Below are 13,395 nucleotides of genomic sequence, written 5' to 3'. Positions count from 1 at the left end.
TATGCCAGAGATCTCTGGATGCTTTTTTCCACAAAAAGCAAATATTTTTCAAAAACCATGTCAACAAAAAAATACTGTAGCAATACATGTTACAGATAATACAGATCTATGTTACAGAACAGAAAGAAATGAATCAATGAGTTTGATGAATGAGTAACTAATCAAAAAAAAAAAATGAAAAAAAAAAGAGCCTGAAAAGTTTCAGATGACTAGCCCTATCTAGAGCAATTTCAAAAAAAAAAATCAAAAAAATTATTTTTCAGAAATTTTTGAAATGCTCTTACTATACCTGGGTTTGACTTGGTAAACTGCTACGTAAAAAAATGGAGACATAAAGAACACAGGACAAGACACTCATAACATTCACAAAGGACACACAGAAGTTATGTTTTTTCTACAAATATAGGAACAAAAATAAAAATTAAATTTTTTTTTTTTTTTTTTTTGTTTTTTATTTTTTTTTTTAAAATAATTTTTTTTTTTAAAATTTAAAATTTTTTTTTTTTTTTTTTTTAATTATTTTAAATTTTAGAAAGTCTTATCAATCTTACTAATTTCTATTAAATCTCTTGATGTCAAATCTCAATGGGTGATGTCAAATGAATGCAATGATCAAATGATAAAATGATCTCTAAATTCATCAGTCATCTTCACATTGGAAAGACACCTATTTATCAATATCATCCTCTCATCCTCAAATTCTCCTTCAAAAAGGAAAAAAAAGAGGAAAAAAAGAGAAAAAAAACTTCCTTTAAACCTTTAAAGAGAAGGAAGCACCAGAAATAAATAAAGAAAGAGAGAAATACAGAAGTCACAGAAAACAGAAGCAAAAAAACAGAGAGAACAGAAAAAGAGGCAAATCTCACAAAGTTACAGAGAACAAGATGGAATAAACAGATCTACTCCCTGAAAATCCTGGAAACCTAGGGACAACATGAGTGAAAAAGCCAATATAACCAATCTAGACGTCTCGCAAAAGACTCATGAAAACAAGAGGCATCCTTTGTCCCAGTACAGATGGAACAAGGCTGATCCCAAAGACTCTTGGAACAGAGTCTTTGCAGTCATCAATGAAGTCAAAACAGATAACTCTCAACCTGTGGAGAATCTCTGGCAGGGCCATTCCCTCCATGGATCCATAAGTTCTCAACTGTCAGATGCAAAGCGAGAAAACACTAAAGACCATGTCAAAACAGCAAACATCCCTTCTGGTGTTGGGCATAGGCAGAACCAAGGCAATTTCAGTGAAATATCCTCACGAAATTTAATGTCAACCACCCTGAATTCTTCTCTCTATGTCTCTTACAATCTTTAGGATCTGACTGATGGGACTGAAAATGAGCAAGCCTTTTTTTCTCCTGCCTGACAGCCTCCAAAATAAAGATGGAAGAGTCAGCAGCATAACCCCCTGCTTTTATCAGAGCTCTCAGCAATAGGGGCAATTGTTCACAAGCCAAATATATCACAAATCTTAAAGAAGGACCAGTTTGAACCAAAAGACTCAGATCCAGTGGTCTTGCTTGTGGCACACTGACTTCTCTGGAAGGAGTTGCAGCTTGTTTTCTTGATCCCAGCATGCTTGAAGAGTAAAGGCTGAGTATGTCTGAAAAAGTAAGTCTTCCCATCTTAAAAAGGGGTTGCCATAACAGATTTTAGCACTGAAGGCCTTGTACTGTTTGAAACTAGATTTTGTGCCTGCACCAGCCATAATGGAGCTTGACAGTCTCACATCTGAACTTTTAGCTAGGGCACTAATTGGCACCACCTGCGCTGGAACCTGCCACTTCAAGAGACCCGAGAGCCTCATTTGGTGTTATCCATCAGAAGCTACTGCTAGAGAGATCTGAGACATGAGAGGAACAAAAATACCAAAGTTAGCAAGAGAGCTGACTAACTGAACGTATTATGGGGCTCCAAAGAATCAAGTATGCATCAGATGTATTGAACAATATCCTGTGCCAAGGACACAATCCCTGGCACCTGCTCTAACTCATTCTAAGTAGAAACCTGAAGAGCGAAGCAATTTCTACTCACAACTGAAAATAGCCTACAAAAGCATCCTAAAACAGTTCTGAAGATGCCTCTTTGCCAAATCCCCAGAGGTGAAGATATTGGGCTTGGTCCAAAGTGCTAAAAAGGTATTTAAGTGCTGAAAAAAATAACTATTTTATTCTGACTACATGCCTTGAAAACAAAAAAAGGATACTGTACCTAGTGTCTTGCTTGAAGAGCACTGAAAGATCAGAGCCAACGGTGTAACAGTTGAAAGCCAATGAGAAGCTCATTCACTAACCACAATCAGAAAGTAACGGGTGGAGGGTTCTGGGGCCTCAGAGAGTCTTGTAACTGGAGCATGCTCAGTAGGACACAGCCCTTGAGACAGCCTACAGGTACCTCAGAGGGTCAAAAAAAAAAAAAAAAAACTAAGCACTAGTGGAGTTTTCCACTTGACTTGCTCTGGAGGCATGAGACTCAGGAGTGGTAATTCTGTGTTTATGGAATCTATAACAAAAAAAACGTGTGTGTCTTCACAAAGTGTCTCATCACAAAGCAGCCAAAAAAGGCATAGTTTTCCCCTCTCCCTTTGCAGCTCACCAAAAAATTCAAGATTCTCCAAGCATTAATGTTTTTGAAACCAAACAAATTGGAAGCATCCCAAACAAAGGGGCAACAATTATACACATTTTGATATGACATTTTAAGAAGTTCGGAAATATCTCTTCCTGAAAAAGAGACAGTATCAGCAAGTAACTTGCCATATTACTGTGATAATTAATTTGTAGATGGGCTTCTCGGCACTTTACCAACTATTAAAAAGAAAGGAATTGCAAAAGGACAAATGATTTTTTATGCTTGTCCATCAAAAGGTATATCACATTATCTGCTTCCATGGCTTGCCTCAGCACTAACAAAAAACAGAAAAAGGGCAGCATTTTTCCAGAAACAGAAAGTCTCATTAGCTATTCACAGACTTTCTGGGTGCAGATTACAATGAATGCATCACAGCCTATTCAACGGTCAGCAACTGCCAGGTGCCTGCTCTATATGTGCAGCTCATCCTTTGTTTCATTCTCATTACATTCTTAAGAGAACTAACTGCAAGCTCAAACTCATTCCCATTCTCTTCCACCTCTCCTATTAAGCAAGTTTCCTCCTTTACTCCATTCCCCTTTAAGCATATACAGTACCAAACGGAGATTCATAGAACTTGATTGAAACGCAAAGGACAGAAAAAAAAACAAACAAAAACCCACAGATCTTGCCTGCTTTTTAAGGAAATGGGAGACAGGAACCTGGGTGCAAACTGTGACCAGATGCATCTGCCTAAAGCCTCACATACACCTCCGATCTGAGAAACAGAAAGCCACAAAAATGATTTTTTTTACACCGCGTTTGTTACAATACATAAAATGCTTCTTTCCTCCTCTTGTACTTGCTGCATTACAACTTGTCATCCTCAGACTGTGCATTCAAGTTCTTTAGTACACTTCTACCTCGATATAACACTGTCCTCAGGAGCTAAAAGTTCTTACCGCGTTATTGGTGAAACCACGTTATATCGAACTTGCTTTGATCCATCGGAGTGCACAGCCCCACCCCACCAGAGCACTGCTTTACCATGTTATATCCAAACTCGTGTTATACCGAGGTAGAGGTGTATATACAGTTGAAGTCATTATCTCTTGCAGCAGTTGTACGTCTGTGAACACGACGTTCTGAGCACTAAGCTCACTAGCATAGCTGTTGTATGCCCCCATGCCATCGCCCTGGCACATTCATCCCTAGTAGTAAACAACACTCTTGCTAGCTAAAGTGGCTGCTCAGTACTCCCCTATATCTCTGCCTTCCAGCACACTCCACCTCTGAAGGTATATTTCATTTGGTAAGACGTGACTCAAATTGCAGCGGGCACTGGGTGACCCCTATTCTCCAGCTTCCCCTGTCCCTAATATTTATTACTGTAGATGAATGTGTTATCACTGGCTACAGAGACAACTGGGTACAACGCTTATGTGCCCCCCACCTGCCTCTTCCGCAATTCCTCCCACACCTAATGCTCCCTCAGGGCTCCCTTCTCTAACTGCACACCACTAGTAGCTCAGTTCAGTAGTTAACTCTCCTCCCCCCACGCTAGCACATTCACCTATAGTAACAGGTATAACCTTTTCCAGTTCATTACTGAGAATACCCACAGCCCCTCGTGGATTTAATGACACATTCTCCTATGTTCTGTATGTATATATATCTCCGTACTATATGTTCCACTCTGCTCAAATAAATTTGTTAGTCTCTAAGGTGCCACAAGTACTCCCATTCTTTAGTCTCCTATGGACATTTCTCTTCTACTCAGTGCACTGGCGCCCCCTACATGGCCAACCTCCTACAGTCACATATCTGTAAAGCACTCTTGCCAGCAGATCCATGCAGTGGGCGCCCCCTGCTCCTTAGTAATAGGCCTCATTCTGACCAATGACTTCATGAACCCCCTGCACTCAAATAACCCATAGGGCACATTCACCCAGGTTTTAACAAGTTACCATACACCCATCAGCCTACAGATAAATAAAAAAAGATGAGAGGCAGATCTGTAACAGGATAGTGAACTAAAGAAGCCAAGTCCACTTTTATAAGAGCTCTTGTGAGACCCATTTACGGTGGAATAACTGGAGAGCATGGTTCATGTGTGACATTACATGAGCTCACTCTGGGACTGAAGGGCTACCCGAGTTTTTGCTTAGAGAGGTATTTCTCAGCAGAATTATACCAAAGTATATTCGCCCCCTCCACCCCCCCCCCCAATTGGGTTGATTTTTTGTGTTTGTTTATAGGAATGTTGGTTGGTGCACTGTGGAAGCAAGAAACCCCAAATAAATGAATGTTATGGGGCTGACAGATATAGAGTTGTTTGGGGAATGCCTTTTTAGACAAAACTCCTAAAAGGAAATGCTTCTGAGGAATCTCTCTTGTGACAAAACTGATCACACTCTCTTTTCCTGGACTCCAAAGTGAGACTTTTATAATTGCAGGCAGTACCTGAAACCATTTGCAGGTGAACCATTCCCTGCTCTCAATATTACTTTGCTCCATTTAGGCCCCAAAAGAGCTCTTACAAAAGTGGACACAGCTGCTCTCTCAGTTCTTTTATTTTCTGAAGTCACTACTCTGTCACAAGCCACACCCTGGTGAGAAACCCGGTCCCCACACAACTGGCTGCTGGGAAGTGGGCGGTTGCAGCTAGAATTCCATCCATGAACCATGCTTAGAGGAGAGCCTAATTTCCAACCAGACTTTGACTAGTAATGTCAGACACCCAATCCCAGGCTGACCCTGGAGGGTGAAGTGCATTTGTCTGACCCCTCTCCCACCACACAAACACATTCACCTTCTGCAAAAGGGAAACTTTTATGTAAAGAGTTAATTTCTAACTCGTGATTACAGAGAAAACCTTCCAAACACAAAACTACTGTACAATCCTCTTATCCTGAAGAGCACTTCAGAGAAGTACTTGTTACCCGAATTTGGGCCAGCTAGTAAGCTTAGGAAAGACTAATGACCCACCAGAGTTTAGCAGAAAGCAGCACGTTTATTATACTGATAGCTAAGCTCAAAAGAAGAGGGGCGGGGATCACATTCACACTTGCATACTCACACTTCCAGGACAGGCACAGCACTGGAGATGTCAGGATCCTTTAAGGTAAGTGTCCCACAGCACAGCAATGGATGGTGTGATGAAGGTAAGTCTTCCCGAGGCACAATGGAATGTAAAGCAGCGAACCACTGGCCAGGCGGTCCGGGCGAAGGGCCTTCATGGGCGGTACAAGCTTGTGAGTGCACTCCTGAGCACATGGCCCCTTCCCCTTTTAAGGACCTCATGGCCTGCGACTAGAGATGACTTGGCGACTAGAGATGACTTGGCCATGTCTGGTTGGTCACACTCCACCTCAGCCAGTGTCCATGCACTGGGTGTGTGAGTGCTGCCTAATTAGAGTCCCAGACACCCTACCTGAGAGCTCTTCTGATCTTCCAGCTGTTTAAGCAGCCTATTCATCCCACAAGCATTCCAGGAGGGAGGGGTGGGGGAAAGCCATGTCACAGGTATTCAAAGGGGGGTGGGGGGGGGGTCTGTGTTGAGCATACACGTTATACATAGCATATAGATCACTGCTGATCCTACAACAGCACTAACTGCCACCACCATTCAAATCAGTTGAGTGTTAATTCTTAAGTCTAATGATGGCACAAAGAGCTTGTATTCCAATCATTTTGGTGCACAACTGAATATCTAACTTCCATGAACAATGACTGGAACTATACACATACAGTATGTAACTGAACACACAAATGGTCAGCTAAACAAATTTCAGAAAATGCAGAGGTGTTAAAAGTGACGCGAGTATTTTTTCCCCACCCTGTGGGCTGGTCTACATTAGAAAATGAAATCGACTCAGTTACTCAATTTACAGAGGCAGTCAAAAAAGCTAACGGAGTGTTTAGGAAACGGGTAGATATTAAGACAGAAAATATTATGCCTCTATATAAATCCATGATATGCCCACATCTTGCACACTGCATACAGATCTGGTCACCCCATCTCAAAAAAGATATACTGGAATTGGAAAAGGTACAGAGAGGGCAACAAAACTGATTAGGATTATGGAACAGTTTCCATGTGAGGAGAGATTAATGAGACTGGGACTTTTCAACTAGGAAAAGCGATGACTAAGGGGGAATATGATAGAGGTCTATGAAATCATGACTAGTGTGGAGAAAGTGAATATGGAAATGTTATTTACTCCTTCACATAACACAAGAACTAGGAGTCAACCAATGAAATTAATAGGCAGCAGGTTTAAAACAAACAAAAGGAAGTACTTCTTCACACAACGCATGGTCAACCTGTGGAACTCTTTGCAAGGGGATGTTGTGAAGGCCAAAACTATTAACAGGATTAAAAAAATAACTAGATAAATTCCTGGAGGATAGATCCATCAATTACTATTAGCCAGGATGGGCAGGGATACAACATCATGCTCTGAATGTCCCTGGCCTCTGTTTGCCAGAAGCTGGGAGTGGATGACAGGGGATGGATCATTTGATGATTGCTATTCTGTTCATTTCCTCTGAAGTATCAGGCATTGGCCACTGTCAGAAAACAGGATACTGGGCTGGATAGACCACTGGTCTAACCCAGTAGGGCCATTCTTATGTTGCTCAGGCCCAGGGCTGTGAAAAATCCACACCCCTGAGCAACGTAGTTAAGCGGACCTTAGCCCCGGTATATGCAGCACTAGGTCAAAGGAAGAATTCTTCTGTTAATCTAGCTATGCTGACGGGAGAACACCTTTCACTGGAGCAGGCATTATCTACACCAGTGCTTCTCAAAGTCGGGCCGCCGCTTCTTCAGGGAAAGCCCCTAGCGGTCCGGGCCGGTTTGTTTCCTTGCTGCGTCCACAGGTTTGGCCGATCGTGGCTCCCACTGGCTGCGGTTCGCCACTCCAGGCCAACGGGGGCTGCGGGAAGGGCGGCCAGCACATCCCTTGGCCTGTGCTGCTTCCTGCAGCCCCCATTGGCCTGGAGCGGCTAACTGCAGCCAGTGGGAGCTGTGATCGGCCGAACCTGCGGACGCGGCAGGTAAACAAACTGGCCCGGACTGACGTGGGCTTTCCCTGAACAAGCGGCAGACTGGCTTTGAGAACCACCGACCTACACTGAAGTGCTACAGAAGTGCAGCTGCAGCGCTGTAGTGTTTCAAGTGCAGACAAGCCCCATGGTTCTCTCTCACTACAGTGGGGGTGGGCAAACTACGGCCCGGGGGTGGCAAACTACGGCCCTCCAGATGTTTTAATCTGGCCCGCGAGTTCCTGCTAGGGAGCGGGGTCCGGGGCGTGCCCCGCTCCAGCCAGGGAGTGAGGTCAGCTTTCCCCACTCCACGTGGCTCCCGGAAGCAGCGGCACGTCCCCCTTCTGGCTCTTATGCACAGGGGCAGCCAGGGGGCTCCGCGCGCTGTCCCCGCAGCTCCCACTGACTGGGAACCATGGCCAATGGGAGCTGCAGGGGCGGCACCTGCGGACACAGCAGCGTGCAGAGCCAGCTGGCTGGCCTTCGCATAGGAGCCGGAGAGGGGACATGCCGCTGCTTCTGGGAGCTGCTTGAGGTAAGCAGTGCCCGGAGCCTGGGCCTCTCCCGTACCCCAACTCCAGCCCTGATCCCCCTCCCACCTCCGAACCCCTCGGTCCCAGTCCAGAGCACCCTCCCGCACCCTGAACTCCTCATTTCTGGCCCCACCCCTGAGCCCACACCCCACAGCCGGAGCCCTCACCCCCTCCCACACCGCAACCCCTAATTTTGTACGCATTCATGGCTCACCATACAATTTCCATACCCAGATGTGGTCCTCAGGCCAAAAAGTTTGCCCACCCTTGCATTATAGGTTCTACAGTGCTGCAGCTGTAGTGCCATAATGTAGACACTTCCTACAATGGTGGAAGGGGGTTTTCCATTGCTGTAGTTAATCCAACTCTCTGCGAGGCAGTAGCTAAGTCTAGACCGGGAGTTCGGTCAGCAGTGTGATTTTTTCCACAACCCTAAGAAACACAGTTAGGATGACCTAAATTTGAAGTATAGACCTGGCCTTAGTAATGCAGAATGCAACAGTAACTAAAAGTTTAGTTATTGCATAAAAGTTGTATTATACCTTCTATCTTTTGCAAATTGACATATCTGGAAAATTCACTGTAGACAAATGGTATATGGCTTTAATTTTGTAGGCCCAGCCCTCAGGTTCCTGAACTAGTAGGTATATCTCACATATTTTGAGCAGCTGACTCAAACTACTAAAAAGAGGTCTTTCTTTCTTTTGCAGAAACTGTGAGCAACAATAGACGGGCTGACATTTTCAATCTGTATATTCAGGAAGATGACATTGCATTGATTTATACTTAGTCTAAGTTTGAAAGATCTCTTCATAGCCATAACAGTTAGATTTTAAAATTGAAACCTATGATTTTGCAGAAGTTGATGGTGTACATCTCCTTACCTTCAGGGCCAAAATCCCTATCTGCCAGCTCAGTGCTGTAGGTGAACTCATGCTTCACTCCTTCAGCTCTGCACAACACCCTCCCTGCCCCCCACAGCTATTCTACCACAACTATCAGACATCATCTTGGCAGGTCCTGGGAGCAGTGGTACTGCCTTTGTGAATTCCCTGTGGGCACTGTGTCCCACCCACAGACATGTGACACATACAACTACATTAATATACATGATTCTGGCAGAGTGGGCAGCTCATCCATACCACATGCTTCCCCCAACAGCACATTCACTGATGGTAATAGATTTCATGCTAACAGAGCAGGTTGAGCCCCCCCCTCGCCCCCCGCAGACCCTATAGCACATTCATCTTTAGTAACAGACATCATGGAAGCAGGACAAATGGTTTCTGACCCCCCCCCCCATAGATCCCATAACAGGCCTGCCTACAGAAACAGATATCACTGTGACAGGGCATGTAGCCCCTCCCCAGACACAATGGCCCACTCTGCAATCACTCTACAGCATATTCATATACAGCGACTGATAACACTATCAGCATCGCCTTAAGATCCCATATTCTTTACACAGCATCCACCTCCATGGCACAGTTCCCTACAGTGACAGACATTAGTAGGTCAGCCTTTCTTCCCCCTACTCAGTGGGCTCTAACAGCACATGCACCTACAGCAAGCTATTACTCTGGACCCCGTGGCCCCCTGCGGCACATTCACCTAAGGTAACAGACAGCAGTGTAGAAAAAGAGTATTGGGGGGCTGCTCACCCAGCCACACTGGTGTCTATTACTACAGAAGAATGTGCCATCTGCTACCTATAACAATGTGGTAGGGTGGGTGCCCAATCCCATAGCACCTTGACTTATAGTAACTGAGCTCGCTGGTAGGACAGATGCTTCCCACCCCATGCTCCCCCCAGACCCTCCATAGTGCATTCACCTATAGTAATAGATCTAGGTGGACCAGGAAGGACAGGCTCCCTGTCCCTCAGGCCCTACAGCACCTACAGTAACAGACATCTGACAGGGCAGGGGTTCCCCCCAAACCACCTACTGTACCTCACGTATTGCAACAGGCACGGGAGGGCAGCCCCCGGGCCCCATAGCACATTGACCTAGCGTAACGCATGGCTGCGGCAGGGCGGGCGGGCGGCCCCCCGGCTCCCCATGGCCCCCCCATGGCACATTCACCTATAGTAATAGACATCACTCTTGCCGGCTGAGAGCCCCGACTTTCTGGTCACTTCTTCCCTTTTCCATCCCTGCGGGAGGGCTGAGCACTCCCACCTCTTCCGCTCCATCTCCGCCGGGGCTCGGCCTGCGATCGCTCCCTCCTCGCTCCGCCGTGATCACTGAGCAGCCGCCGCCGCCGGCTCCCAGGCTAGTTCCACCGGCTGTTCCCGGCCGCCGTGCGCTCCTCCCGCCGCGGGCAGCGCCGGCTCTTCCCTGCTCCGGCGACTCACTCCGGCCCCCGCCGCGATGGCGCCGGCTCGTGGGTCCGCCCCCCGCCCGCGAGAGGTGACGGCTCTGGTGGCTGTTCCAGTCACCCGCCCACCACAGCGGCGCCCCCTCCGCCACAGGCTGTTCTTCTTTGCTTACCTCCTCCCCCTACCAACCGAGACTCAGCTGTTCCGCTCTCTGTTCACCCCCCCCGCCAAGCGGCGCCGCGGACCTTACTACCCCGCCTCCCCCCCCCCGACGGCTGCCGCTGTTCCTCTCTCTTTCCGCTCCCCCTCCAGCGGTGCCGCAACCCCTCACTGCTCCTGTCTCGCCTCGGCTGTTCCACTCTCCGTCCCTCCCCCCGAGAGTCGCTGGGGTTATTACCCCCCGCCTGAGCGGCGCGCGCGGCGGCCGTTACTCCCCCTCCCGAGCAGCTCGGCGCGCGCGGTGGCCGTTGCTCCGCCTCCTCGGCGCCAACCTGGGGAGGGGGAGACCAGACCACCCTGTATCCCTCCGCCCAGCGAGACCGCGTGCAGCGCGCGCGGCTCAGCTATATAGTCCCCTCCTGAGAGGTGGGGGCGGGTGACCTGCGGGGGGGGCCCGGCGGATCCAGCGCCCTCTGCCAAGCCCAGACCTCCCCCAGCCCCACAGACCAGTGACCCACACATCAGCTCCTGCCCCACACGTATCACCCCCAATGCCTCCACAGGCCCCCCAGCCTCGGCAGTGACCTCCCCCATCCCCATCTCCCCCGGGGCCCCCCACAGGGCCCCCACCCCTCAGCGACCCCCAGTCGCCCCGCGGCCCCGATCACCCCCGGGACCTCCACCCCATACTGCCCCCATCAGCCCCCAACCCCTGACCTCACCTGTCCCCACTTCGCCCCCCCCGGGACCCCCACCTCATGCCCCCGTGTAGCTCGGCCCCGCGCGCCTTACCCCAGGGCCGGCCGCCGCTGGCCGCCTCTGTGTCCCGGCAGATCCGCCCTGGGCATCTTCCCTCCGCCGCCCCTGGCCGGAGTGAGGGCGAGCTGAGCTCCCCGCGCGGCCAGGGGGCAGGGGCCCCTTCCTCCCCGCCCGCCGGCGCCCCCTGCAGGCTCGGCCCCGCGCCGCGCGCCTCGCTGCCCCCTGCAGGCCCGGCCCTGGGCGCGCCAGCCCCACGCTGCGCCCCACGGGGGCCCACAATAGGCGGCCCCAGGGAGACTGGGCTGATGCCCGCAGAGGCTGGCAACATGAGACGGGTGGGTGTCTCGCCGGGGGACCCATCGCCTCCGCCCGGAGACAGGTGGGTATCTAGCCCCAGGACCCATCACCTCCGCCCAGAGACAAGTGGGTATCTAGCCTGGGGACCCATTGCCTCTGCCCAGAGACAAGTGGGTATCTAGCCTGGGGACCCATCGCCTCCGCCCGGAGACAAGTGGGTGTCTCGCCCGGGGACCCATCGCCTCCGCCCGGAGACAAGTGGGTATCTAGCCTGGGGACCCATCGCCTCCGCCCGGGGACCCATCGCCTCCGCCCGGAGACAAGTGGGTGTCTCGCCCGGGGACCCATCGCCTCCGCCCGGAGACAAGTGGGTATCTAGCCTGGGGACCCGTCGCCTCCACCTGGGGACCCGTCGCCTCCGCCCGGAGACAAGTGGGTGTCTTGCCCGGGGACCTATCGCCTCCACCCGGAGACAAGTGGGTATCTAGCCTGGGGACCCGTCGCCTTCGCCTGGGGACCCATCGCCTCCGCCCAGAGACAGGTGGGTATCTAGCCTGGGGACCTATTGCCCCCACCCCGAGACAGGTATCTCACCCGGGAACCCGTCGCCTCTGCTCGGAGATGGTGGGCATCGTGTTCGAGTACCCATTGCCTCCGCCTGGTAATGGGTGGGCATCTTGGCAACGAATCTGTTGCCTCCGCTGGGAGATGGATGGGTGTCTCTCCCGGGGACCCATCGCCTCCACCCAGAGACAGATGGGCATCTCGCCTAGAGACCCCTTGCCTTTGCCCAGAGATGGGGGCGTGTGTCTTGCCTAGGGTCCTGTCACCACTGCCTGGAGACAAGGTGCGAGGGGGGCATGGCTCGCCCAGGGACCTGTCTCCTCTGCCTGGAGAGCATCTCACCCAGGAACCTGTCACTTCTGCCTGGAGATGGTGGCATGTCTCGTTGAGGAACTTGTTGCCTTTGCTTGGAGTGAAGGGCAGTATGGTAGGCCATTTAGCCCCTACTTTGGCCACCCCTGAAGTACAGAACCAGAGGAGGAACAGGACTGGTTTGGTTTGCACAGAGCTGGTCATTAGAGGCTATTTTCTAGGAACAGGTTTTTTTCATCCTTTTTGCATCTCTTTCTTGATGTTTGTATGCTGCATGTGGGACAGTGATTACCCCTTTCTCCCAATAAATCAGTGGTCATCTCCAAAAGTAGTTTCAGTACTTGCCTGTGTGGATCCTCACTGTTGGCATGTGCACACAGTAGGTACACAAGCTCAGGACTTTTTGAATAGGCACATCTATTGGGCTGTTCAGATACCTTGCCTGTGTCCTCAGGCCTTCCCAGCCCCATGGTGATATGTAAGTGGGTATATCCCCAACCGTCACTCAGATCCTTCTGACCACAGTCCTATTTAAACTTTCATTACTTCCTCTACCTATCTCTGTAGAACAGCTGGTCTGGAGGCTTTTGGTAGTTTTACTTATACTACTTTAAAAAAAAAAGATATGGCTCTTTTACTGGTTTCCAATTACCTTATATGGCAAGCAGCAAGAGATCAAGGAAGGATATGAGCAGCACATATTATGTGCAAGTCCAAAGGGTAGAAAAAATCCAGCATCCCAGGCATGTTGAGCTCAGGTTGTCCAGCCTATGTGACAGGAGTTCAAAACTACTGTAGAGGCTAATAGCTACGTTCTGGGGGATAGTTGAT

General features: G+C 49.5%; 1 protein-coding gene across 4 annotated transcripts in view; it reads right to left on the bottom strand.

The window, feature by feature from the left end:
* Positions 1 to 11,579, bottom strand: part of MBD3 (methyl-CpG binding domain protein 3) — a 29,883-nt gene extending 18,304 nt beyond the window's left edge. The window contains exon 1 of one of the 4 annotated variants that reach the window (XM_039515586.1): positions 11,425 to 11,579. In XM_039515586.1, coding sequence (XP_039371520.1) covers positions 11,425 to 11,480 — 56 coding nt within the window. In that variant the 5' untranslated portion in view covers positions 11,481 to 11,579. Of the gene's footprint in view, positions 1 to 2,211; positions 2,301 to 10,237; positions 10,663 to 11,424 lie in introns of those variants that run through there. The other 3 variants (XM_039515584.1, XM_039515587.1, XM_039515585.1) reach the window with 3 other exon arrangements.
* Positions 11,580 to 13,395: the final 1,816 nt, after the last annotated feature.

Source organism: Mauremys reevesii, linkage group 26, assembly GCF_016161935.1.
Source record: "Mauremys reevesii isolate NIE-2019 linkage group 26, ASM1616193v1, whole genome shotgun sequence".
Lineage (NCBI taxonomy): Eukaryota > Metazoa > Chordata > Testudines > Geoemydidae > Mauremys > Mauremys reevesii.
The sequence above is the reverse complement of the archived record's forward strand: the minus strand, read 5'-3'. Positions and strand labels throughout refer to the sequence as shown.